The sequence below is a fragment of the Megalopta genalis genome, chromosome 1 (assembly GCF_051020955.1).
Source record: "Megalopta genalis isolate 19385.01 chromosome 1, iyMegGena1_principal, whole genome shotgun sequence".
NCBI lineage: Eukaryota > Metazoa > Arthropoda > Insecta > Hymenoptera > Halictidae > Megalopta > Megalopta genalis.
The window spans coordinates 35,544,226-35,571,417 of NC_135013.1; the positions used below are offsets into that span (position 1 = coordinate 35,544,226).

The following is a 27,192-nucleotide window of genomic DNA, read 5'->3' on the forward strand; positions in this document are numbered from 1 at the left end:
CGGTGGGCGGTGTTAACGACCGGCTGTTCAAACCAGGAAGATACGATAGGTCAGGAACATGCGGGTCCCCTGATCCGCGAATTACGACTTACGGTCGAGGAACCCATATGCTCCACTTTACCGGGCGGACTCTCGTCCGTGTCTATATGGTCTATGCGCTCGGCTACTCGTTGCTCGTCTCGTCTCGATGCCAACGTCTCCTCGACTACGGATCCGCTTACAGTTATCCGAATCGCTGTTCTAATCCTGGAACCGATTCCGAGCGATCCTTCTTTTCTTTGAGCAAAATATTGTTTCGACGCTTCGAATACTCCGGGAAAGAATCACGTGAAATCTACGCCGTTGGAACGATCTCGGCGGAAGGAAAGAATTCTGAACGAAAGATGCGAAATCCGTATCGAATATTTCCGAAGAAATCGCACGACCGAGTTACGCGAAGGATCGACGACGATCGAATCGCGTTTCCGCCTTGCTGAAAGCAGTTTCACGGGTCCGGGCTGTGCGACGGCTCGGCTCTCGCAGAATTTTCGCACGTCGCGCGACGCGCGGGCTCTATTGAAGCGAGGAGGGCCGCAAAAGCGGAGGTTGCGGCAAGGCGAGCGTTACACGAGGAAGAGATTACGGGCTGTTCGGGTTCCGTGCTTTCTCTTCCACCGTCTCAATCCTCCGGCATTGTTCGGGGCCCGGCGCGGCGTCGTCCGCTTCGTCTTCTTCTTCTTCCTCTTCCTCTTCCTCCACGAGAGATCTTCCCACGCACGTGCCGCGACTCTCGTACGGGTCCGCGAGCCCTGCTGAATAATTACCAGATGAAGATACCGCCGCCTCGTGTAGGCTGAAATCTCGCCTCCTTCTTTCTCTCTCTCTCTTTCTCTCCGCTCCTTCATCCGACGAGGATTTTGCAACGGTACCCGTATGCCTATCCGACGACGACGACGACGACGACGACACGTCCCGTCCCTTCGAGGATCAGCAACCCACGGGGGATAGAATCCTGGAGAGCCGTAACTGCTGGCAGGGACCCGACGGTAGAGCTTCCCATTCGTTTTTTCGATAAAGGGATTCCCGGACTTTGGAGGGTGGATCCTGATTTAGGAGCGACCTCGTCTCACACCGACGAGGTTTAAGGGTTCAAGGTATCTCGCAACGCGTTACGGGATCGGCAGACTTATTTCCAATATGCTGAATCCGTGGACTCCGTTATCCGAAGAATGTCTGTCGATACGATCGTATCCAAACGATCCCAGGCCGGCACGATTAGCGACGGACGACGTAAACGGAGCTCGACTCCGCCGTATCGGCGCGCTATCGACGAAGCATTGTTCCGATTCGAGACACGGCACGCAAACCGTCGTGTCGTGAGACAGACACTCGTTAACGAGTAGGTTGCAGCCTATAAAGAACGGAGCAATTAATGGATCTGGGTCGTTCGCCGCGTTCAACGAAGGCCGAGCCGCGTTAACAGCGTGCCGGGGACAATTTAGATCGGGTTTCCCGCGAAAAGCGACAAGCACCGGCCATTGTGTCCCATGGAAAAGCAAGCGCGTTCGTCTTCTCTCCGCTCGTGACGTATTCCCCGGACTTTCTCCGCCGAGGACCGCGATTCGTCTCCGTTGCGTAACGACTCGTTGCCGACGATCCCGTGGGACATCGCTCGAGGATTCCGGCTGTTCCGGATCGGTCCTGCCGACGATCTCTTTCGGCCGCGCGTCAAATTCGTCGCGAGAACTGCTGAAATAATTCTGTCCCAGCGAATTGGTACGTTTTGGTAGCTAAACGCTTTCTCCGGATGCCGATCGACGATTCCGATGCCCGATCGGAGGCTTCGGCAGCGAAATCCCTGGCGATTAAACGACGCCATCGGCGTCCGACCGGAGCCAAAGAAACCGGAGTGGCCTCTACGCGAAGGAACGACCGTTTTCAACGTTGATGCATAAAATAAAATTTTCATCGGCTCCGTTGATAATAGCGATAATATCAATGTTGTCAACTAATCGTGAGATGCAATGGCTAAAAGATGGGATAAGAACGAAAGAGAAATTGCGAGAGCCGCGGGCAGCTTCTTTTTCTAGAGCTTCGTTTCTAATTGACGGTAGCAGCGTGTTAATTGTCCGGCCGCGGAGGCGTCGAGGGGCCTCGGAGATTCCTCGGGTCGAACAGGTTCAGCCTTGGGTTCGGTGGAATTCTCTCGGTGCAACGAGTGCTTCTAGGAAAAATGGCGAAGCGCCATAGAAAGTGATGCTTCTTTTTTGCGCGCAGCCGTAGAAAGTAGCCCCGTCGATGGTCGCTTTCGAAAACTCGGCTTCCCGAACAAAAAGTTCTGTCGATTACACCGCCCGAAAAAGTAACGCGATCCGAAATTTCGATCAATTTCGAACGGGAAAAATTCTACGTCGACGAAACGTCGACCGCTCGTAGATGTTGCGCGCGTTTTCAAAATCGCGTCGACGATGGACGGTCGAACAGCGACGCGAAGCATTTTCGACGCGTATAAAATGAATTCGCGCTTGTAATCGCGTGCGAGAGGAAACGTTCATTGAATTTCTCGTTTTCTTTGTTTCCAGAGATGGCAGAGGAGATGGTTCGTGCTGTACGACGACGGGGAGCTGACGTACTCGGTGGACGAGCACGTGAGTACCATGCGAAAAACCATTTAATGCAAATTTCCGTATTCGACCCGGTGACTGCACACGGCGAATCGAATCCTCTTAGTCCGTCTTTCCGCGGGAACGACGCGTACTCGCGCTCGAAATCCACTTTGCCGCTGACAAATCCGTTTAACGTCCCGATACGGTTTCATTCGGTGTGATCGCGGCAACGGCAACGCCAACGGAAACGCCGCGCGTAATTCGAATTTTCTACCGTGGCCGTCCGACTCGGTCCGGTTTGCGCCCGCATCGTTGATCCGACTTTAAAATTAATTTCAAGAATTAATTTGTCGAGCACGATCCGACTCACGCAACGAACGTTCGTCGCGGCGTTGGAAAACTTTCAGGTTTTCGCACCTGGAATACGAGATTTCGCTCGGGCACGCGTGTCCCATTGGCGCGCGATTCGTGGCGATCGAAACGGTGAAAATCGAGTCGGCGAAATACTCCGCGTGAAGCGGCACGATCGACCAAATTTATCCGGACGAAGGGTCCTCGCGAAGACCTCGAGGGTGCGTCCGGCGGAGGATGAAAGTCGCGGGGCGGTCGGTTGCGTTACCCCTCCATGTAGAATCGTGAACTGTCGAGCTTCCAACATTATGGCAGCTCATGAATCAAGAGCTGCCCCTCGAAGCGGCTCCCTCGGAGTCTAGGAGTGGCAAAGGTCGCAGCCAATTGTAGTTCTACTAGCCGCAACGGGCTCGGGCCTGGCTCGGACACGGCCATTGGCAGCGTAGTCGTAGTCGTAGTCGTAGTCGTAGTCGTAGTCGTAGTCGACAGTCAATACCATCAACATCGGCCGGCGACGGCAACATGGAGGCTGGCGAAACGACTCCGAGCTTCGCGCCTCCGGACCATCGCTTTCTCGGCCATCGCCGTCCGACGTCGATGGCCATGCTAATGCTAGAAACCGTCAGAATTGATTTAAGCGTTGGCCAGATGGCTGGATAAAGGCTTCCCGCCTCCGTTGCTCCCTTCGCAAATGGACGGTTAACGACGTTAAGGAGAAAAGTCCCCGTTGACCTCTCGTGCCCGGTAATTTCTCCGGACGAAACCCAGCGAAACCCAGTCGAACCGTCGAACAACCTTAAACGAGCGACTCCTAAAATCGCCGATCCACGCGTGTAGGACGATATTTATCGTACAAATCCGTAAAGATTCCATCCAACTCGTGGATCGTTTTTCGGTGATTTTTCGCAAGCAGACGCGATCGCGAGGAACGAAGTTATTCCGCGGACTAACTCGATAAGATTCCCTTTCGACGGTCCGGGAACAATGCGCCGCGCGCCGCGCCGCTCCGCTCCGAGCCCCGAGCCCCGAGGACACCGCTTTCGTCCGGACTCCGCCGACCCGTTAGCCCAATTTCTCATTCCACCTCAAGGCCGACCAGGTACGACTCCGGGTCCCAGAGGGAGAGACACGCACCCGCCTTACCACCGGTTATTATCTTTTCGCATTTTTCGCCCGAGATTATTCTCGAAACGAATGACCCTCTTAAGGCCCGCGACCGGATCATTAATCTGGCATCGAAGATGGCCGAGCTGAAACAGAGTAGGCAGCGGATATCTGCTGCTCCGGGGACGCGGTGCGAGGCCTTTGGCTCGCGGTATCGCCGTCGACCGATCGCTGCTAGTCGTTGCTATAATTCCGCTACGCGACGACCATCGATTCGACGCTTTGGGCCTAGCTCCATTTTCAAAGCGCCGACCGCGTCTACGCGTCTCGAGCCACTTTCCGAGGAAACTTGGACTCGTTTAGATTTCAACTCGGACCTGGTATCGATCGTTAGCCTCTTGCAAATTCAGAATTCGGAAACAACGTCCAGCCAACGAATACGCCTACGCGAATATAAACGGTCCCGATCTAATTTTCAGAATACGCAGGCAATCGGAACTTGCTTCGTCCTATCGGCTTTCCAATTTTACGGTCGAATCGAAGATGCTACGCGCGTGCAGCGACGCGCGATATCGTAGAAAGTCGCGTCGAAGATATTCGCGATCGGAAAGAAAAAGCCGCCTCGAAACTCCTATAAGACACCTGTCGCTATTCCGATTAATGTCTCCGAGCCCGTGGACCCGTTCCGCGCGTTATGCAGATCCGAGCGAGCGTGTGTAGTTATCGGCGTCGAAATAAATGGATCTCGGTACCTCCCACGTGTCGAGGCACACCCAACGTAGCGTTCAGTAATTAAAATCGATACGCGTTCGAGCGGAGTCGATTGGAAGGGGCTCCTCGGGAAGGTGTAAAGCAATTTTTCAAAGGTATAGGATCGAAAGGTGTTTCGTTCGGCGTCGCTATCGGCCGAGTTAGCGGCCGCGCGTGGCTGCGGCTGCGGCTGCGGCCGACACCGTGCGGCAAACAGGGCAAAACGATCCCGAAGCATCCCGTCGCGAGGCATTTATCAGCGTTCTTTAAACGGGACAAACCTAATCGGTCGGCCGACCGGTCGCGCGAGGCCCAATAATCTCTGGTTAATTGGAAATGGCATTTCTCAGGGGCCGGGCTCGAACGGACGCGGCGTGGCGCGGCGAGGCGCGGCGCGCACCACCGATACCGGCGAAATGGTCACCGGTGGCCAATTATGCAAATCCGCTGCACGGGGAAAGCTGGAACTGCCGCGGAATTAATCGTCTGAATTGGAACGATTAGCTCGCCGCCCGGAATACGTTCCTTCGATTATCGGGGATTTCTCGTCGCCGCCGCAACCGCGTCCTCGGAAAATTGCTCCGGTCGCCATTAATTGCGACCACCGATCGATCTCTAGCGAAACCGTCCTACCGATTTGCCGTCGAGACGACACCGACGCGATCGCGCGCTCGCAGCTCGTATTACGCCGACCGACGCGTATTCGAGCTTGTTGTTCCAATCGCGAATCTTCGCGCGCCGAACACGAATTCTCCACGGATTCTCTGCACTTTTGCCCGCGTCGACGTTGTTCGAATATGGCAATATGTCCTGTGGCAATTTTGGAATACCGGATCCTAAGCTAATCGCGAGAAACGGCGATCGGGTGGAAGAATATCTTAGAAATACTAGGTGCTTCGCGAACCGTCGAGGTCTGGGGGAAACGCGTTGTCGTCTAATAAACAGGAACCAATTACGCAGCGCGCCAATTATAACGCGCGTCAGCCGCGCGCCTGCCGATAAAAGATTCCTCCGGAGCCTGTCGACGCGACGCGACCCGACGCGACGAATGATCGAACGAGAGCTTCCATCGAGCTCATCATTTTCCCGGGCGTCATTAACGTCTCCGGCGTTGGCCGAGAGGTATCCGCGACGCTCCGACTAATAGGAACCGTGTCGTCGGCTCGATAACGTAGCAGGACGTTGATGATATTGATGACGGCGCGAGATAAGATCAACGAGGATGCGAACGACCCCCTTTCCGAGCCCCGTCGCACCCCGCGCTCCGAAGCGTATTCCCGGGCTCCGTGCTTCGGGTATCGGGCATCGGGCTCCGGGCACCGCGAGTCGATCGGCTGACCCCAATTAAACGATAGCCATCGGCTAGCCCAGGCGAGACAACGGTTGCGTCACCGATAAATGTTAATGAACCGTGGCATAATAGCGTCGTCTATAATAACCGGGGGATTCCGTCCGCCGGCCGTTAAGGGTGCCTTTGTTCCACCTACGACTCCTCGGTGATTCGGCCGCGTTAATATCGTAACGGTCTCCGTTACCAATTAGAGTGCGGCTTAATTGCGAGCCACCGCGACGCGCCTCCTGGTTTCACCGTAACCCGCTGAACTCTCATCGATACCGTCCAATTACCTTATACAATAGACTCTCGAAGCTGGTGTAGCAGTCGAGGAAATTCCTGCCGCCGATCGAGATCGGTGGAACGAGCGGTATTCGAAGGACGATGCTCTACGTATCAGCTATTCGTCCGTGTAAAGACCGCGTTCGAAGAAGACAACTTATTGTAAAATAAGCTTCGCGGACGTCCGAGTACGAAGTTGTTGGAAAACGATGGAGTCCGGCACCCGTTGGACCAATCCCTGTTCCAGATTCATCGTAGCCACTCGAACGGTGGAACAAGCTTCGGAGCTGCTCGGTATATTAATGTACCACCGTGACGAGGGTAGATCTAATCGATCGGCCGCTCGGGTATCAACTTCCCGCAGGATTAATCTACGCGGTGAGTCTTCCGCGGCGGTGTTCAGTCATCATCCAGAAGTTCCAATTAGCGTGGATCGGAGCGACGTCTCCGGCTCCGTGTTGTTGCACGGTGCGGACGACGCGACGCGGTGTATTCGCGAACAACTAGACACACCGAGAATCATCTGGGAGGGTTCGTCGCAGTGGTCTCTCAGTCGTCATCGAGAAGTTCCAATCAGCGGGTATCGGCACGATCTGTTTGCTCGTTCTCGTCGTCCGGTCCCTCTCTCTCTTTCTCTCTCTCTCTCTCTCTCTCTCTCTCTCTCTCTCTCTCGGTCCGATTATCCTCTTTTATTCCCGTTGGCTGCGTCGATGGCTAACCATCGGGGGCCCCTTCTCATCGTCCGATATTAATACCGATACGGGATTTGCATTCAGGCCCCGGTCTCGGCGGCATCGGCAGGAGCAGCATCAACGGCGCGCACACGCGCATCGGCGTGTACGCTTAATCCGCCGACTGTTCGGTTACGCTCGCGTCCGGTGTCAACTCGCTGCGCGGAGAGAAGCGGGGCCGAGACGACGACCGCGGGCACCAGGAAGCTGCGTGGGGCAGGGGAGGGCACCGAGGGGGCCACGGTTTATCCGACGAGGAAGTCGGCCAACCCGAGACCCGAGAGAGATCCGAGACCCGACAGACCTTGGGGATACTGCGGGGTGGCGGTGGCTGGCAGATTCTTCTCGCTGAAACGCTCGATGAATTATTGAGTGGATGAGATCGGGCATTTTTCATGGGGGCGGGGTCTGCTTCGGGGGCGGGATCCTTCGGAGGCTTGGCCTTGGGGGATAAATTCGCTTCGCAGGGCTCGGGCCTCGCGCGCAGAGACGCTGCCGATGGAGGGTGATAGCCGAGGGTGGAATTATTTCGTTGCCGCATGCAGAAGTATGTGCGCGCGCGACACAATTTTTCGATCGAACTTCGAGATCGATCGCTGTTAAGATCGACCAAGTCGATCCAGCTGCGTCGGAGCCTCGCGAGATGCGAGAAGTTTGCAGAGGTAATTGCTGCGATCGATCTTGTCTATTCGTACGCTGATACGCGTTTATTTAACGTTTCAACGGTTCGCGGACAGCACGGTTTAGCGTCCGCAGTTCCTACAACGATAGAAGCCAGGACCCTCGATCCCGTCTTCGAAGAGCCGCGGCAAATTACGTTCGACTGGTTTTCGCGAGGCGGACAGATACGTCGCACGCGAGCCGCGAGTTCCTAATCAAATTATCCCTCGATCCAAAAGAGGGTCTGGGTCGCGATCCTCGTGCCAGAAGCGCTCGGCTCTATCCGACCGCGAGAAAATTAACGACCTCGAGGCTCGAGACGCGTTCTTAGCACCTGCGAGGCTGCGCGGAATCGCGTCTGCCACCGGTATCGTGGTTGACCTTCCGAGTCGCGGCGCTGGCGCCGTAACGGTACCGTTTCATCCCCAAAAATCCCGGATTACAGGCATTCCGACGAGCGCGGAGACTCCGGGCACCTCTCTTCTCTTCTCGCCTTGTTGCGCACGAGGAGAGAGAGAGAGAGAGAGAGAGAGAGAGAGAGAGAGAGAGGCTGACAAGGCCGTATCGGCTCCGAAAATCCTAAACGGGCCCCGGAGGAGATTCGTCGGACCGGTGTCTCGCGAAATTAACGATCCCGCCGCGGTTGCACCTGGCGGGCAACGCGTCGCGACGCGACGGTCGCCGGCCGGTGGCGTGCACACGGTCCCATCTAATTCCAGGATCGGTATTCCGCTTGGCCTTAGAAGGCTGTGGCCACTCGGCAACGGCGCAACGATGCCCCGTTCTCGACCCTTATACCGGGCTATCTCCATCGCGAACTTCTCGTCCACGCGAGTCGACGCGAATGAAAATGCGTCGGTGTAGGTGCCGGTGTCGGTGTCGGTATCCGCGGATCGAGCACGTGGTCTCAAAGGACGCGCAGATCTTGCGGGGGCGTGGCTCGCTCGCCACTGGGAACGCGCGCGCTGCTCTTCTCGCGTACCTTCGTGTGGACGTTCGACGTCGTCTTATAGAGAGAACATTGTTTTCTACGTGTCGAGGAGAGAATAATCCGATCGGAATCTGTACCCGGGTTGAATCGCATCTCGAGGAAGAAAAATGTAGCGGCGTCCATTCAATTTTGATCAAAGGTTTTTGTCTTCGAAGATATCCCAAACGATTCTCCGAAGCCTCGAAATTCCAGCTACGGTGTATTTCTCGCGTACGTCCTGCTATAGCCGCGCGCAATTAAAAGCAATCGAACAGCTGTGCCAATACGTTCGCCCTTGAAAGCTCGACGAAGTACGACTCGTCGCAGCTTGTCGTCGCGTCGGGGTCGGTCGGCGTCGGCAGGATTCCGTCGAAGCGATAGCGGCCTGCCGATCGATGCAGCCTCGCGGATCGCGTTCCATTGAACCGTGAAAGCCAGCTTCCGTGTTCCGGTTAACCGTTAACCACGAGGACCGCGTGCACCGAACGGGGACGAAAGCGAGGGGAAGAGAGGGGACGACGGCAACGTTCCCCATTAAACATAGGCCCTCGTAGTAGTCGTTTGGTCCGGTCTAGTTTAAAGCCGTCGCTCGTCGTCGATGCTTGCCTCGCCTCGCCTCGCCTCGCCGCACCGGTCTCGCGTGAGTCTGATTGCGGGTTGAACAGGTTGAACGGTTGGGTAATGGAGGCGCCCACATCTCTCCGTTAGCGGTACCCAGCTTCTGTTATCTACGCCGGTTGCCGCTTTAAAGGCGACGGATCGACCAACCTCGATTCCATCGGCGATCCTCTCTTTCGAACGGCGTACACCGTACGCTATTGTCTTCTCGGAAAACAAGCCGGTACAGTGCGGTCCAAAAGTTTCCCTGGAAACCTCAGAAAATTTCTACCCGTTGCCCGTATGGCCTGACTTTCTACAAAAAATATCATTTTGTTCACGGACGATCGATACCTTGTTCGATCACGAATTAATTTCTTCTCGCGGTCGTTTCAAATTCTGACGAAACGGTTTCGAAAACTATGTCAAGACCGTTTGCACCGTGGAGAATCGAAAAGACGAACGAACCGAACCCGAGGATAGGAAACGACGAAGAGACCCTCGCGGCGTGGCTGTGAAATTCGTTTCGAAAATTCCTGCGGGAGAGCCGTGTAATTATCTGGGAAATAGTGGAGAACCCTAGGCGGGCCGGGTATCTCCGGTCCGGGTGTTGGCGCCCGAGTCGCCGGCGGATTTATTGTCCGCTCCTGGAACGCGAACGCTCGGATTCAGGCGTCGTTCCTCGGCCGTGAGATCGACGCGTCGCGTCGCGCTGCAACGCGTTGCGATGCGTTGCGCGTCGCTCGATCGGGGTACGCGAGCTCGTTCGTCCTTCAACCTCCCGACGAGTTCATCGATAAATTCCTGCTCTAACGTTCCCTCCGCGGGCCAACGAAAAAGATCCTCCGGGTCTAAAATAGCCAAGGGTCCTCTCTCTTTTTATTTTCGGCCACGAGGCCCGACCGAGGGAACCTGTCGTGAAAACGGCCCGGCCCGGCTCGGTATCTTTACTGGCCGGGACAGTCCGGGTGGAAAGGACCTAAGACTGTGGATTCCGCGGCCACCGTCGACCAGCTTTTGTCGAATTTTCTGCTGGCCGAACGGTGCGGTGCACCTACTGGTCGACCTCCTCGTCGCCCTCTTCTTCTTCTTCGTCCTTTTCCCGCAGACATCCTGCTGTCGCGTTGCTCCCGCCCGTCCGTTCGTCCCTTCCCTCCCCCCTCCCCGCGCACCTTCCCATACCTTTCCTTCCTGCCTTTCTTCCTTTGCCCCTCGCGTCGGTTGGCTCATTTGCGGCTGCGACGAGGAACACCGATCAGAATCCACCGCGCCGAGCCGCGCCGTTGGGACGAGGTGTTAGGCGACCGCAATCATCGTAATGATAGCGCCGTTCCCTGCGTTCGCGATCGCGCTCGCTGCACGCCATTTTGACGGAGCGACCTCTTCGTTTGCTTGCACCGGGACCCGACGATTCCGTTATCCGTTAGGCCGATCCCGGTGGCGGTTCTTACGAAAACAGGAATTTATTTCTCTCTCGAATGGATTCAGGACGATAAATCGTAGGTAGCACCGTCTGGAAGAACTCGTTTAGTTTTGTCTATTTCGTCGCAACGTTCTTTCGTCGTATCTTTTGTATTTCCTCTATTTTATCTGTAGCATCGTTATCTCGGTGCGATATGTCGACCGTTATCGAATCGTCCTTCTTACCCGCGATCGTTATCTTATCGTTCGTTCCGTTCCGTCCTCGCTTCTTTCCAAAATTCCAGAAAGGTTTCTCATCGTATCGAATCGACCGTAATTACGAGAACGCCACGAAACGTATCATTCTTTTGGTACAGCTAATTACATTTACAAACAACGACTCGATCATTGTCTTGCAGCTAGCGCAAACTCGAACCAACTTGCGTAACGAGCAAGCTCCTACGATAGTTTTTATCGGGCTTCTGGAGGGCGGATAAAATTCTCGATTACGCTGCTGCGTAAACAGTCGCTATCAGCGCGGCAGCAGTTATCGGTTACCGTTTGGCAAAATAGTTGCGCGTCCGCAAAACATCGTCGAATTCGCGAAGATAGCGCATCGAACGAACTCGCTTTTCTGATACATATTTCGGCGCGTTGCTTTATTTCGAAGCGTCCGCAGCGTTACAAATCACGCGTAACGGACGAGAAGAGTGGTACAAAAGGTTTGTATCGACGACGAATTACACGAGGCACGGCTTAATAGTCGGTGGTGGTGCGGACGTACACCTTTCCAGAAGGCATCGAAACTTTGTCGACTCCGCCGGGGAACAGTTTCGCGAGTTCCTCGTCTTTCACGGTCGGCAGGATCATCACCTTCTCTCCTGGCTGTAATAGATCGGTCGACGATTGAGTAATTCCTACGTCGGACCACGACGAAGCTTAAAATGTTACGGGAGATCGCTTACCACCCAGTTGGCCGGAGTCGCAATCTGCGGGATCCTATCGACGAGCTGCAGCGAATCGATGACACGCAGGATCTCGCTGAGAGGCCATAAAAAAAGGGATCGATTAAACCGATGTCTCGCGAGCGTTCGAGATTCAACACGTTCTCGATCCGGTACCTCGAATCGCGATGCTTCCAAATGGATAGTTCTCGAATCGTCGAGTCTACGCGAATCCGATTTTTAAGATTTCCGCGACTCCGCTCTCGTTTGCGATTCTTTTACGGAACCAACGCGTTCGAAAAGAACGGAACCTAAAGCTAAAAGAGCCTAAAAGAGTCGCTAAATTCGTCGACCGCGGAAGTTACTTCGGACGTTCGGATCGCGAACGTGTCGAACCGAGGTCGGGTGCGTTGAATCGCGTGGAACTCACTCGACGTTGCGACCGGTGGAGGTCGGGTACTGCATCGACAAGCGTAGACGGTGATCGGGGCTGATGATGTAGAGCGAGCGGACGGTTATTGCCTTTTCTGGATCATCTTTGCCTTCTTCGTCGATCATGTCCAGCTTCACCGCCAGGCTGCGATCGTGGTCGGCGATGATTGGATAAGGGAACGAGCCGCAAATGTCTTGGCAATAAGATTTAATATCCTGTCGTAAGGAACAGGAAACACACGTTGAATCAATCTGGTGATTTATGTACACAGAAAGGTTTCTTTTGTGCCATAGAAACCGCTTCGCGCTACCTTTTTACTCGCGTCCCGACTGCTACGATCTCTCGTTTCGCGCTACCGTTCGAAAATACGCTCGTCGATAAAACCTTATTTTATTCTCCTTTTGCGGCTCTTTCGACGGCCACGATAGTCGACGGTGCCGACGTTTTTAATTTACTTTTATCGCGACCCTTAGCACCGACTTCTGCATCGGCAGCAGCTAATAGTCGAAGCAAAAAACAGGAGCAAGCAACAGTTGCGTAGGAGATTACTCGTTATCTGTTTGCCGTTCGATACAGTCGACTGTGATGCAACGGTATTGCGATAGGACAGTTTCGTTTGGTATATCGAGCCTAAAACGTTCGGGTTTTGTCAGCGATGCGATTTCTTCGGCCACTGCTCGATTCGATATCCCGCGCTAATCAACAAATTTCTTTCCGACAGTAAAACTTCGGTGACAGATTTTACGAGCCGACTTTCACAGAATACGTTTCTTTTCAAACGTTACGCGTCGAACGAAGAAGCTTCGGTTGCTTTCGAACGATCGAACGTCGAGCGCGACGGCGCGTGTAGCTCTTCCGAAGGTCGCAAAATCTTCCCGCGGATACTCTCGTAAACAAGCGTAATTATTCCAGTCGCGGATCGCGCGTGCATGTATCGCAACTCATTGTATCGCAGACGGCGTAACGACGATGCTGGAACTCGTTAAATAATTGCAACATCTGCATCGAACACGCTCGAAGTCGAGTCGAATTTGAATAATATTTACTACGAAAAAATAATTACGATGTTAAACCATCGACTCGCGTATTACGGCTCGCATTTTACGACTCGATATATAAGAACGATTCGCACCTACGCATCGTTCCCAATCGGAGAACAAGTTTGCTGATTACGCCGGTATTTAATTTCGTACCCGCGCACACAAAACGATACTTCAGAAGCTGTTTCCGCGCTCGCTTCTCGGTCACCGAACATGTCTCCTTGCCACGAAGAGATAGAAATCCTTTCGAATCGACGATTCGTAAAACTCCTCGACGAATTCTGCGAAGCTATACGTTCGCAGGGATTTGGGTCTCGGTTGAAGCGATCGGTTTTTGTCGTTTTATGCTCCATTTCGAACGTATTCTATGAAATCGCTTTCTCTCCGCTTTTACCTCGTCGTCGGCATCGATGGGATAAGAATGCTGCTTATTCCGATACATAATTAACGCGAGTCTGCTTACAATTTGTTCCAAACGCGATCTCGGCCGTCCGTTAAAATCCACTCGAAAACGAGCTTCGATACGACGAAACGCGCAAGAAATTTATCGCTACGAGAGATCGATTCGACGCGGATAAAAAGATAGACACAGGCAGCGAATATTCGGGTAAAATCGGCGTTAGCGAACGTACGTTAACCCAATCGACATGGTCCTTGAGCTTGTCGACGGAATGGGCCAGCAGCTTGGTGTTCCTGCGCTCGAAGTGCGGCTGATGAACGGCCAGGCGTCCCAGCTCGGTGGTGCAGACCGGGGTGAAGTCGGCGGGGTGCGAGAACAGAACCACCCACCTGGAAGGAGCCATTCGACGAGAAGAGAATCGAGAAATTGCTCGGCGATCGTCGCGGTTTATTTTCGATTTCACAGTTTCGGCGTCGAGCGTGATCGCGCGCGCCGTCCTTGCGCTCAAGTTCACCTCGAGCGTGTAAACGCGAGCGTGGTGTGCGTCGAGACGCAAAGTGGAAAGGACGCGACCGCGGTCGTCGATTTTCCACGGGTTCTCCTGTTTCAAAATCGCGGTTGCGTAACGACGCGATTGCGAACGCCGCGTCGCGCGGCTCGACGCGGAGCGGCGCCGCGCCTCCTGCTCGGCGGAAACCGGTCTCCCGGCTGTTAAGAAACGATGGACATTTTTGCGGATGTTTTACGGACGCTTGCTTCGATTGCCGACGTATTCGGTGCACGGTGAAAGCGGACACAATCGCGCGAACCGACAGCCGCTCGATGGCCCTTGATTGGCGGCGGCAATGGCCACCCACGCTCCGCGCGGCCCGCGGTCGGCTCGCGAAGATAATTCGGAACGATTTTCTCGGCTCTGTCCGCGTTTGGAAAAGATTTCCTTTTTGGAATTTCCGACCAATCTGAGAAAACTTTATCGAGCACATTCCATCGTCGTAGAAACGATGGCGGACAACAATTTCGTCCGTCTCCATTAACAGCGCGTTATCAAGTTATATACCTAAACTAGAACCGTTTATTCATTTACGGTAGATCTCGATGTACGTGTAAAGCGCGTTAAAGGCTAACCACGCAATTTGTAGGCAACGTTCGCCCGTGTTATCGCGACCCAGTCTTTCCAAAGGGCGAACGTCTCCGGATCCGTCGCTATTTTTTGTCCGAAATTCTACTCGAAACGCGACACCGTTGAACCGCCCCTTCCTTCCCTCTTGGCAGTAAAATTCTAAATACGATCGATGGAAATAGCCTGCAACTGCGACGTATTCGAGGCTCGCCGCGCTGGTGCACGCAGGATGCAAATGTTAGCCGACACCGCGCGCTGCCAACGTGCTTTCATAACAAGTTTGCATAATTCGCGGTTGCGCTCGGACACTTTGTAGCCAGCGGAAGTTGCCAGTGTCCCTGGTCGTTTCGCGTGCAACAAAACCGGATACCAAAAACGGTCGAACAGGGAGGGGATACACCGAATTCCGATGGTAGCTGGAAACTTACGAGTCGCCCTGCCACTGGTAGAAATCGATCGGACCTTGAGTGGTCTCCGCCTTGAAGTTCGGTAAGATCGAGTTCAGCCTCATGATGGACGGGGTGCGCGTGTTTCGATCAAGTATTCTGGCTCGGTGCGTGCGGAATAGCCCGGTGCTCGTTTCCTGCGACCACTTTAGACGATGGCGCGCGACAAACTGTTTCAACGGATCGTCGCGTTCCGCTGATATATATCCGCTGGCGAGCGTTATCCGCCGCCCGCGGCCGCCGGATAACGCTCTCTCCCCGACTCCTCGCTCCTCGCGCACGGCGATCTCGCTCGCTCCTTTTACACCGCTCGTTGTCGCCTACGGTTTACGTCGCTCGCGCACGTACTCGTCGCGATGCGCGGCGCGTCTACTGCGTAGTTCCTTCTGGCCGTTCGAATCAGAACCTCCGAGGTGCTGGACCATCCAGAACGCTCGGAGACCGGAAGGTCAATTGATCGAGCGGCTATTTCGTTTCGCCTCGGTCTTCGGTCGAAACGGCCTATGTCTTCCCGCGAGATAGAACTCTTCTCAGCCTCCGTCGAAGGCGGCTTCTGGAAGCTGGACGGATTTCCGTCCTCCTGGCGGAAGGTTGCGCGCACCTTTCCTCGAAGAAGTCCTTTTTGCTGAAACGCTTCCAACCTTCGTCTCGTTTCTTCGCGATTCCCCCGCAGCGTTTGATCGATCGGTTGCCTGGAAGTTTCCAGAAGCTGGAGCGGTCTTCCTCTTAAGGAGTCCTCATCCTCCGCTGTCTTTTCTTTTGCCCGAAGCTTCCGAGGAGTTCGAAAGATCTCTCTAAAGCGTTGATCTCTCTCTCTCTCTCTCTCTCTCTCTCTCTCTCTCTCTCTTTTACGGACTGCTCGCGTTTCGCAGGAGTCGGAAGAGTATCGTGGGAGTCCCGGCATTTTTCAATTTCTGTAGATCGAGGGTCCGGGATATAGATCCAGCCGGTTCGATCGACGAGAACGAGTTTGGTTCGTCTCGTGCTCTCGGATCGCTTCGACAGCTATAGCTGGAAGAAATTCAACTGGTCGTTCAAGGCCACTTTCTCGACCGTGAATGACTCTCTACTTTCCCGCTGCGGCGCGGCACGGCACGGCGCGGCGGCTTCCTTGTCTGTTCAATGAGCCGAGCGAACGAGTAGCCACGGATTTGCGCGAGGGGCCGAGGAACTCGCGCATTGGGTAGCTAACTGGTAATAGCAGGGGAGCTACCCTTTGGTAACCTTGCGCCGGCAATTGATCCCGCCGTTATTAGCGCATCGTTCACCCGGCAATTTTACGCAGAAGCTATCTCGTGTCACCGGCTATCGACCGAAGCGAGCGCGAATACCAGTTTATTCGCTTCATCGATCAATTTTTTGTACGCGAATTTCGTGCGCGGAGAACGCGGGAACATGCCGCTTCGTTTGTCCGTCGAGTGGCAGGATGTTCGACCGGACGCTAAGCCGCGTTGTATTTGCAATTTCTGATAAAGAATATCGTTCTCGCCTCTCTCGAACGGCTGCATTTTCCGATATCATTTTAACGCGCGAAGCGTTACCTTCTTCGACGGATAGCGGCATTAAATAGACCGACGATCCAACATCGACGGCGTGGTTCGCGTCGAATTAAAAATCCGAAGCGATGAGATTTTTTCTTTTTTAAATATCGTCGAAGTCCGGTCGATTCGCTTTTTCCAAGTATCGCGTTCCCTACAATTTATCGGAATTTGGAAAACGATCTCGAAGGAGATCCCCGTCGCCTTCCCATTCTTTCGTTGTTTGTTCAACTATCGTCGGTTTCTATTTGATCGTCGAAACGCGAGATACTGCAGGATACAGCAGGATATCGAACGCGATAGCCCCGGACAAAATGCTACGACACGATCTTACGATAATTTTACACAACCTGATGCAACAACGGAACTAAACTCGCGAGAATCGAGGAGTAAACACCCCGATATCCCTTAAATGATGTAATTTCTGATCGTCGGATCGAATCTTATCAACGTCAACCTTCGAAAGTGTACTTCCGTTGGCTCTCGCCGGGCAGATAAATCGGCTGGATCTAATTGTAAGCCAGCTTATCGATACCACCGCTGATTTCCGCTCGGCTCGTCGGCGATAATACGATAATCCCCGATAAAGACGAGTCGGGTAAATCCGAACTGACATATCGGAAGCTAATACATAACTCCGGAATCACGTGAACAAATTATGCAAAAGTCTGCCTCATCGAACGATCGGAACACGTTCGAGAAGCATCGTTGGATCGTTCTTCCGTACAAGGTGCCGAGATAGGTGTCATCGAAGGATTCCGTCCGTCTCGTTCTAGCTATTTTCAGAGCGTCTCGTAATTTCAGCCACTGGCCGGTGGAAAAGCCGGTGGAAATACAGCCGATCCGCTCCATTATCCGCCGATAATAACGATCGCGTTCGAACGGAAGACTCTCCGATCGGGTGGCGTCGGGTCCCGGTCCCGGTTCCGGTTCCGACGACTCTCTGCCCTGCCTCTCTCTCTCTCTCGACGGATATATCGGATCGTTTGTCTCGAACTGTCCGCCGCTTCCGTCGCTCGATTTCCGTGGCGCGGCGAGCAGCTCGCGGCATGGCAGCGTGCCGACCGGCCACGTAAGCCGCGTAGCCACGTATACGCGTCGTTGCTCGAGCGGATTCCTATCAGTGACACGCGAATGGATCTCCGCGCTCGACCTTTGCCACGAAACGGACGTATCTTGCTGGGAGGCGGTGGCGTATCCACCGGTCCCGATACACATATTTACGTATCCGGTATCGTTCGAGGCGATCGGTACCCTTCGGAGGAAGACCTCCACCCTTCGGGACCTTGTCACGGTCGCGAGAACGTCCCGGACGTCTGGACGCTTGGGCGCTCGGAGGCGACATCCGCTCGCCTAGATCAACTCGGACGTTTCGGTCGACGCGACGAGGAATGCTCGTCAAAATTCGGAGAAGCTTCGCGCTGAATTATTTAGCAATCGATGCGGAAACTCGTAAACGTATCGCAACCTTTGCCACTTCGATCCTTTCTCGGTCGAGAATTTTGAAAGCGTCGGGTTCGTTCGAAGTTCCAGCCTTCTCTCGATGGACTATCGCGTGGCCGACGAGAATCCCGATTCTATGAATATTAATGTCGCCGTCCTCGCGGTAGCTGGACCTTAAACGTCCGCTTTACAGCCATGGGAAAGACAGCGACGGAACGCGCAACGTATAATTAAGGGAGTCGCCCTTTCGTTTTCAGATCTATTCACGAACCGGTGATTTCTTTTCCCGAGCGATTCGATTCGTTATCCTTTGAATTCGCGACACCGGTTGTCCTCGGGGAACAAGAGTCTCGCGAACAGAAGCGGAGAAGCGTCCGAGCCCTCTGGCAACGAGATCGCACTCGAGTTCACGAATCGTCGTCCGAGGACCGTGAAAGACGACTGTCCCCTAGGACAATGAGACGTTCGTGTCTCTAACGCTCCCCTTTCACGGACCCGTGGCTCATCTTCCTTTTGAAAACCGGCCTTCGGCGTCTCTCGGGCTTTATTCGCCCGGTGGTCCTGCTCTTTTCGCGTCCCTCCGCTCCGCCCCTCGGCCCTTCTGGTCCAGATGCTGCACGAAATCACTGAAGTGTTCGGCCCGTCGAGAGCCGGGCCCCACCGTGGCGCCCAAACGAGTTTTAAATTGCACCGGGCCAGGCATTTGAATGCGAAAACACGCGAGGAGGCCGGGCCTAAACGCACCTGATCCGCCAGTTCTCTAAATTCTCGCTCCGCTCTCTCGCTCCGACGGAACGCTCTTTCTTTCGTTTCGTCGGCGTCGCCGTTTGCTCGCGTCGCGACTGCGACCCGCTAATCCGAAACTGGATCGCGCCGATTCTTCGTTCGAACGATGGCTACCGAACCTCTTTCGACGCTACGCCGTCTCTGCCGCCAGAGATGGCGATCCTGAATCCTCGGCTGCTGTCCTTGATCGAAACTAGACTGCGAGACTTTGCGCAAAGTAAAAGTATCTACGTTTGCACGGTACAGAGATCGTTCCTTTTTCCGACAGACCGATTTAAATTGTCCGCATCGTCGAACGCGTCGAGTTCGTACGACCGGTAAGAACCGTGTCATCTTTTCATCGAAAATCGGGCAACCCCGTTTTTCGAAGCTGGAACAAAGAACGATGCCCCAAAACCCTAAACTATCGTTGAATGAACTCGCCGCGAACTCTTTGAATCCGGCAACGGCGACCGCTCCTCTCTCGATGTAGTCCTTCGGTCGCTGGTTCTTTCACTCATCAATCACCTCCTTAACCGTTCATCCGAGCAAATGAACGGGCCGGTTGCATCGAGGATCACTTTCGCCGCGGTGCTCTCCGGGCACAGGATTTAAGAACTCTCCCTTCTATCTGTGCTTTCTCTCTCTCTTTCTTTCTCTCTCTTTGATCTCCGGTTGACGGGTCGGCGTCCGTTGTCTGGGCGTATCCGATCCGCGACGAGGAACGTTCCGAGGACATCCGCGTTTCACGCACCCGCCCCGGCCTAAAATTATCCCGAGGTTTGCTTCTCCTTCATCTAGGATCGTCCGCTCGGGGCACGTCCGCCCGAGTCGCGAATTTACGCGAAACGCAACCGGCGAAATCTCCCGGCTCGTCCTCGTCGATCCTGACAGCCGGTAAATCGAATGTTTTTTTCTCATCGGCCGGGTCCGATCCGATCGGTCGATTCGTTCGGGGCCGGGGGCGAGCTCTCGTTCGAGCGATATCGCGAACGAAAGAAGGGACGTTCTCGCGCGGACGATTTTGACGTCGGGAATCGATGGATTCTAATCGTCGTTACTCCGAAAGGAGAAGATCGTACGGCAACGCGCGGTTCGCCCCTGGAATCGCCGACGCGGATATCTCGGCGATCGAATCGAAGCGGACGAAACGGAGCAGCGCGAAAAGGGCCCAGAAGCGAGAAGCGAGCATGCGTGGGCAGCCGACAGAAGGTCGCATCTCCCGAGCTCCCGGGCACTCGGGTACCCGGGCTCCCGGGTTGTCGCGCGTGTCTCCGCAGCGGACGTATGCAAATGGCGGCTCTTAGCGTCCTCGGCCAGGTGGACGGTTGTTTCCATTACTCGATATCGATACAAATGATTCTCTGCTCGACGAGTCACTTAACTCAACCGGCAAACGGTCCGCGGGATAACGCTAATTACGATTCAACGCACGCGGCCATTAGCAAACGATCTCTCTTGGCTCCGGCGAGTCGCGCTTCCGAGCGATGCCCGTGACCGGTCCCGTGCCAAGACGCATTAAACCGTCGCGGTCGCGTCGCATCGCGTCGATCGGAAACATTTTCCAGCCGGCCGGGCCTGAGCGGATCACGATCGGCGACGGGATTTCGCGAGCGGGACACGATTCGCGATTCGCGATTCACGATTCACGGTTCGGGGTCCCCACCGTGCCGAACCGGGCCCGTCGTAAAAATATCGGCGACCGGAGCCCACCGGGCTCCGCTCGTATCGCTGCGTCGTAACTCGGCTCGTGCTGCAACCACGCGCGCGTTGCATCGCGTTGCGCTGCGCCGCGTTACGACCATCGACGCGAGACGCGGTGCGGCGGTCGCCGGATTCGCGATCTGTGAACGCATCGGGAACTCTTTTGGTCTCCCTTGCGTTTTCATTTAAAAAGATACGGGTTTCGATCGTAAAGAATGCGTAGAAGATACCAAAATACTATTCTTCTACATTGTTCTTCGAAAAGATATCTCTCTTCGTTCTCGGATATATAATTAACTTTATATTTATCGAATAAGATGTATGAAATTTCTTTTATTCAAAAGATAATCGGAATAAAAGAATAACAAAATCGAATATGTCTTATTCGATAAATACGAAATTAGTTATGTCCGAAAGGCGCAGCAATTGGACACTCCACGGTCCACGGTAACCGGCTCCGCTATTCCAGATGTTTTATTAATCTAGATTTTCCTAATCTTCGCGAGTTCGAACGTTATCTCATATTTCGAAAGATTCGCGTTAAGACACGCGGCAGCCGCTGCTGCAGGTCGGAAAGGTTCGGGGCTTACCCGAAGACTTACGATCGGCCGGTCGAAGCGTAGATTTTTGCGGATGATAGATCGGTGGATCGTGGGCTTACTTTCGTTCTCGGGCCACGACCTGCCCGATTTTTTCGCGATTTCGCCCGGCCTCGGCCGGCCCTTGAGCCGGACTCGCAGCAATGTTGCCGGGGTGCACGGTGTTGCAATAAGATCGGAGTTATTTATGCCGAGTCGGGTTATGGAGAAGTCCGGGATTGTGTTCACGGTCTACAATGTAGGCTCGGTAAGGTCCACTCGAGTTAGTTATCGGATGATATACTGGATGGACGAGCCTTATCCGACCATGTTAATAAACTCGTAACGTCGTCTTAGTTAGATCGGTTGATTTATACCGCGGCGAGGCTCTATCTCGTCTTATTAGCATCGCGTCCGCTCGAAAATATTTAGTACCTCGCCGACATTTTTAGCCCGATCGCTCCCGCACTCCTCGCCGGCGATTCGTCGGTCCTGCGCCACGGTCGTTTACGCGAATCTTGTACATTTTGCGTAACGGCTCTTTGTTCCAATTATTATACCGAGGACGATCGAGGAGGTTCGCGAAGCGTCCGGCCGCGAATATCGGTTCGAATTACCCGGTCTCGTCGTTTCTCGGGCGCGAGCTCGCGGCGAACGCGTTCCTGGAACGGCGGATTTCGCGATCGGAACATTCGGAGCCCGAGGGGGCCGGTACAGACGCTTCGGCCAGGTAAACTGAATTCGGTGACTGGCAGCGAGCGAGTGGCAGCACAAAAGGGCTGCTAATTTAACGGGCCGGTTGACGGCCGGCGCGCCGCGCTGCTCGCCGCGCTACTCGCCGCAGCCTCCTCGCTCGGGCTCGGGCTCGGGCTCGGAGATCAAAGGGACGCGGCGCGGCGGAGGTAACAGGTTATTTTCGCTGGGATGATAAAACCCGTGGCCGCGTGTGCGCCGGAAACCGATCGACTCCCTCTTCTCCCGATCCGGACCCCCTTTTCACGCTGCGGGGGTGAACGATCCGAGATCGTTCGTTAAGTCTCTCGTTAGCGGGAGATTCGATCGTTCCACGAAGACAATCAACGGGTCGGATGGGAGCTCGAATCGACTATTAGACCGCTGTAAAAGGTAACGGGCGATCGTTTATTTTTCGGTCGGAGCATTCCGGCGAAGATCATTCTTACATCGCGAGGGATTCAAGTTTTGCGATTTTTATTGCGAGCGCGGCGATTGGGAGCTCTTTATCGTCCGTAATCGACGACGGGGAAAAGAATGTATCTCTCGTCGTCGCGACATTTAAGAGATATTGTAGCGAAAAGTCGGCCGACGCAGGATGTCGCGCGAGCAAAAATTCCGTTCGAAAGGATCGTTTGTTTGCTAACTGCTCGAATTGAACGTAGCACGGCCAATCGGCGCGCGGCGCGACGTTCTCGGCTCCTCTAATTGCGCCTAATCGGATTAGAGGACCGCGTTGTCCGGGCTCGGTGTTGAGCAGAGTACCGAGCGGGTCTCGAATTAGATCGGCCCTCGACTTAGATCGTCGTTGCTGCTTTTAATCGACCGCGAACGCTCGAGGAACGGTGTTAATCGAAAGCTGGAGGGACTCTCCAATTATTCGCAAATCATGCAATCCAGTTATTCGCCATCGTGTCGATGGATTTCGAAGATTCGTTCGCGCTGTTTCCAGAATTTCCGACGATCGTCGCGGTTGCATTCTTCGCGCATCTCGTTGGGAAACCCGAGGGCGGTTCGAATGGCAAATTTCTCCGGCGTTTCGGTAAAATGCTGGATGGAACAAAGGGCGTTCCATCTCTCCCGTATTCGCAACACCGGTATTTATTAGCCCAGAAACGCGAGGCTTCCCGAGTCGGCAAAAAAGCTGGCCTGATTTACGAGAGCGCCGCGCGGCTCGGGTTTTCAGGCTTCTCTTCGGACGCTGCCGCAGCCGCGGCCGCCGGCGGAAAAGACGGCAGGAATCCTCGGTTGGCATATTTTTGCCGGCGCGACGCGGCGCTGCGTCTACTCGCATTATATCGGGCACGGTGGTTGGTCGTCGGCGGTGTTCCCGATCGCGCGGTGTCCCCTACGATCGCCGTACAACGAGTCTCGCACCATGCTTCACCGGTTTCGTACGCGGTCGCCCGGCTATCTGTCGGACTTCGTTAAGAGGGTCATATACCACTCGCGGCGAGGAAGGTCTGCCGGCGGAACGGTTCGGAGCTTTCCTGATTGTGGCCGCCGACAGGACCCGGCGAAACATATAGTCCCGCGTTTTGACCCCGTGCTCCCGTTAATTCCACCGTGAACCGGCCCGATTTATCGCGCGTCCCTGCGAAACTCGCTCGCGAAACATCCCGAGACTTCTTCGGGACCTCTGCGAGCGAAAAGGACCTTTTCGATCGAGATTCCGCGCTTTATCATCGAATATTCCATATTTCCTGGTACGAAGTTTCGTTCCACGGTTCGCAACGTGTGCGTGCAAAGAGATAATTCTTTCATCCCGGACAACGTCCGAGTCACGGTGCAACCTTCTCGAATCGTCTGGTACGTCTCGATCTCGCGACAACAGATGCGAACGCCGTCGTTCTTTTAGCACGAATCGCGAATCATCGAAAATCGACGAGTAAAAAAGTCAGCTTTTCTCTGCAGCTTCCTTCGAGCGTCCGATGCGCTCCGATCTCGCGATACGAACGCTCGAGCGTCGCCGTTGCTCCTCTAGAATCTGGAATCCTCGACCTTTCGTTCGCAGAACTTTCATAGACGGATCGTCTAGATGGAACGAATCATGCTGGATATAAACGTTCTCTCCGGCATTAATTGCAGTTTGTGCCAGGCGGTTTCGCAGGTGGCGCGCCGTGGCGCGGCGAAGCTCGTAGATTAACGAGAATGCGGTGTCTCCCGGTCCCGGCCGGCTTGGAAATCGATATTTTATCGAGTCTCGCGGCGTATCGGTGTCGTTCCTGGATCCTGGGTGGTCAGAATTCTTCGGCGGCCTTAAGAAAAATTCTCTCGGACGCGTTACAGGCCCGGCTGGACAACGACGGGCGAAAGCGACCGGGGTTGAAGTATTTACGGTCTCGTCGAGACAATGCTCGCGCACCGCGGATCCTGGCCGCTGCTCGCTGGCCGTGCGCGGCTACCGCCGCGTCTTTCTTCCGCTACCTTGTCGACCGGTACCGACACTACCGACGCGAGGCGACGCGGCGCGTCGCGAGGCCAGAAAAATCATCGACCAGGCCCGCCTTCCGGCTGCCGTTTAAGGCAAATATCTGTGCTCGCGGCACCGAAGCGCCGAGTCGTTACTTTTCTTCGAGCGAACCCCGGCCGCCTCGCGTCACCGCCTTCCTCCGCTGCTCGCCGCAACGGTTCGACGCCGACGCCGACAGAATTTCGGCGCGATACCGCCCGGGACCGGCGCGCACCGCCGCCGATCGCCGCCGATCTTTGATCCTCCGATTCTCTTCGATCCTTCGATCCCCGCAGCTGCCCTTTGCCGCATCGTACGGACGGAGACAATCCAGGCCAATGTAGCGTTTGGCCTCCTCGTTCAATAAATTCTGTCCACCCTTAGGCTCTTCGGAAAGGATTCTAGATGCTGTGTAGGCTCTTTAACGATGTCGGGCTGCGAGAACAGTTTCTTTGTTAAGTCGGACATGACTTCGCGATACCGATCTTGAAAACGTACGGAACACAATGGAGGAATTTCTTTTCAAATATATTTGACCGGTCGATCGCGGTTTACCTCGATCTTATTCTATATTTCATTCCCGTTGGATCGAATATTCCTCGCATTTATTTTCAACGCGCGAGTAACAACGAAGCAATTTTCGAATCTTTATCCCATCCAGAGTCGACCGGAGAAGCAGAATTCTGTCCGAGATCTTCCGGCGTGTATCGATCGGCCGTCGCGCGCCTTAATAAACGGCGGACGAGGCGAATATAGATTCTAGAGTGGACTAGAAACGGGGGATCCGTGCGATGGGCGTAGATCGGAGGAATAGGGCGCACCGGACGAAGGTCCTGTAGTCCTTGGACGCGGCACGTGGAAACGATGCGACGCGACCCGACGCGACGGCCCTCCGAGTCGGAAGAAGAATAAAGGAGACCATTATCCGATGTACCGAGCATCCAGCCGACCAAGCCCCATTACCATTTATCCTGGCAGCCGCGCGAGTGCCGGAATCGGAATTCGTACTTTCGCGGGGAACGAACCGAGCGAAATTTATAATAACAAGCAGCCGCCTCGTTGCGACGCGCGGCAATAGGTATCCCGGATCGCGAAAGACGCGCGCCCGTCGCTTTGGCAGCGACGCTCTCGATCCACCGTCTTTCGCGGTTGTTGACGGCAATTTTTCAGTTTCGACACAGATCCGAGCTGCGATCGGTCGATTCAACGTCGAAACTCGAACCGGATGGCCTGCCGAGTGGGTTCGCGTCGCCATAGACGCGCGCAGCGATTTTCTTAGGTTTCGATTCGAATTAAATAGGATCCGGTAGATCCAGTTTGCCGGCAGCACACGCATCGGCGCGTTCAGAGTTCCGAAGACTCCGCTAAATTTAAACAGGTTTTTCTAGAATAATGGGTTCTATGGGCCATCTTCGAGACCCGTATTAGAGCTACCAGTTTCAAAGGTACAACGAAGCTCATAGTTGTAGGCGTAGACTGGAATCTTCTTAGCGTTCCCGTAAATTAGGCAGTTTCTAGAAAATCCGGTCGGATCTACCGGCTTAGCCACTGGTTTAAAAAGAAATTCAGAGTAAATCGGACTGGTTCCATCGCGGCAACAACTTCCAAGCCTTCTGTTAAATCCGTATATACCAGTTTCAACGTTTATACCTAAATTAATCATCGCGCGTCTAATCCGCGATTTTCTTGCCCTTTTACTCGATTCGCGCGCGGGCTCCTGTTTAGTCCTAGTTAGACGGTTCCCACAGATTGGACAGAGTCGGTTGAATCCGTTTCGCAGGAAGAACGGCACCGAGTTCCGTGGTTTCGTCAAAATTCGCGGGTGCGCGCTCGGACAGCGGTTTCCTCGTTCCCCGACGCGATCGAAGGTTTCGTTGCGAATCCGGCCGATCTACCGGCTCCGTAGCGTCTCGCATTTCCGACCATTCTCCAAAGTTCAAACGGTTTCACCGGAATAACAGTCTACGATCCTCGAGGCCCTCGCAACAAAGTCGATCGTCGCGAACAGCAATTTGCCGTCGCTCTCGATCCTCGCAGGATCGTTCGCCGGACTCGTTCGATACCGTGCTCCTATTATATCCGACTGCAACAGCTACAAGACTTTCCGCGTCCAAATTACGATTCACTTTCGGCCCGGCAAAAGAAGCGGCCAATCATTGTCTCGGCGAGATTGCATTCCGCCGGCGCGGCGCTCGATACGATCCGATCGATCGATCGATCGAAACGGAACGCGGGGCTACGTAGACGGTGAAAGAAGAAAAGTAAGAAGGCTAATCGCGGGAGACGGCACGGCGCACGGTGCGGCGGGGCGAGGCGAGGCGAGGCGAGGCGGGGCGAGGCGGGCCGCTCGGGCCCGGCGAGAATGAGGAAACGGCCGGCGGACAATTAACCGCGAGATCCGCCAGCAGCGCTTTTTACCGCGCTCCTTCCCCTGGCCGCTAGCCGGTAGCGGGATTCAGCTGCGCGATGCGGATAATCGCGAATGCTCGCTCGATTCCGCCTCCTTCTTCTCTCGTCCACTCGATCTTCGAGGGAATATCGCCGTCGGGCACGCCACCGAGAGGAACGGGACGACGGACGGTCGAAGCGAAACGTCCAAAAATCTCCCGATGAGAAATATTCTCTGCGGAGCCTTCGACGCGCTCGCACCGATTTCAAATTCTTTATTTTACAATTATGAAAATATTGTAAAAATGCTCGAAACGCTTGTAACAAGTTAACAAATTTTTAACGCGATTTATTACCGTTTATTCGTTAAAAACGTCGAACTAATCGGGCACGCGCGAAAGCGCATCGAACGGGAGGAGCCTTCGGCTTCGCCTTTACGATTCCC

General features: G+C 54.5%; 2 protein-coding genes across 10 annotated transcripts in view; one reads left to right on the forward strand and one right to left on the reverse strand.

Moving 5' to 3' along the window:
- Positions 1 to 27,192, forward strand: part of osp (myosin phosphatase Rho interacting protein outspread) — a 177,505-nt gene that overhangs the window by 96,372 nt on the left and 53,941 nt on the right. For all 9 annotated transcript variants that reach the window (XR_013034906.1, XM_076526676.1, XM_076526683.1 and 6 more), the window contains one exon: positions 2,562 to 2,627. Coding sequence is in view for 7 of the 9 variants with exons in the window: in XM_076526676.1 (XP_076382791.1) it covers positions 2,562 to 2,627 (66 nt within the window). In the remaining 2 variants the exon portion in view is untranslated. The remainder of the gene's footprint in view (positions 1 to 2,561; positions 2,628 to 27,192) is intronic.
- Tpx-4 (thioredoxin peroxidase 4) lies at positions 10,876 to 15,336 on the reverse strand. The gene is made up of 5 exons (XM_033466149.2): positions 15,130 to 15,336; positions 13,814 to 13,970; positions 12,139 to 12,356; positions 11,730 to 11,805; positions 10,876 to 11,649 (listed from the first exon to the last, which is right to left on the reverse strand). The coding sequence occupies exons 1-5, from the start codon at positions 15,210 to 15,212 to the stop codon at positions 11,521 to 11,523; spliced, it is 663 nt and encodes a 220-aa protein (XP_033322040.1). The 5' UTR covers positions 15,213 to 15,336; the 3' UTR covers positions 10,876 to 11,520.

What these genes read in the sequence shown, in the direction of transcription:
- Tpx-4 (XM_033466149.2), bottom strand. Translation starts at nt 15,212, where the DNA reads ATGAGGCTGAACTCGATCTTACCGAACTTCAAGGCGGAGACCACTCAA. An exon ending in ACCATGTCGATTGGGTTAAC is followed by an intron (nt 12,357 to 13,813) that starts GTACGTTCGCTA and finishes TCCTTACGACAG; the next exon opens with GATATTAAATCTTATTGCCA. An exon ending in CGACTCCGGCCAACTGGGTG is followed by an intron (nt 11,650 to 11,729) that starts GTAAGCGATCTC and finishes GATCTATTACAG; the next exon opens with CCAGGAGAGAAGGTGATGAT.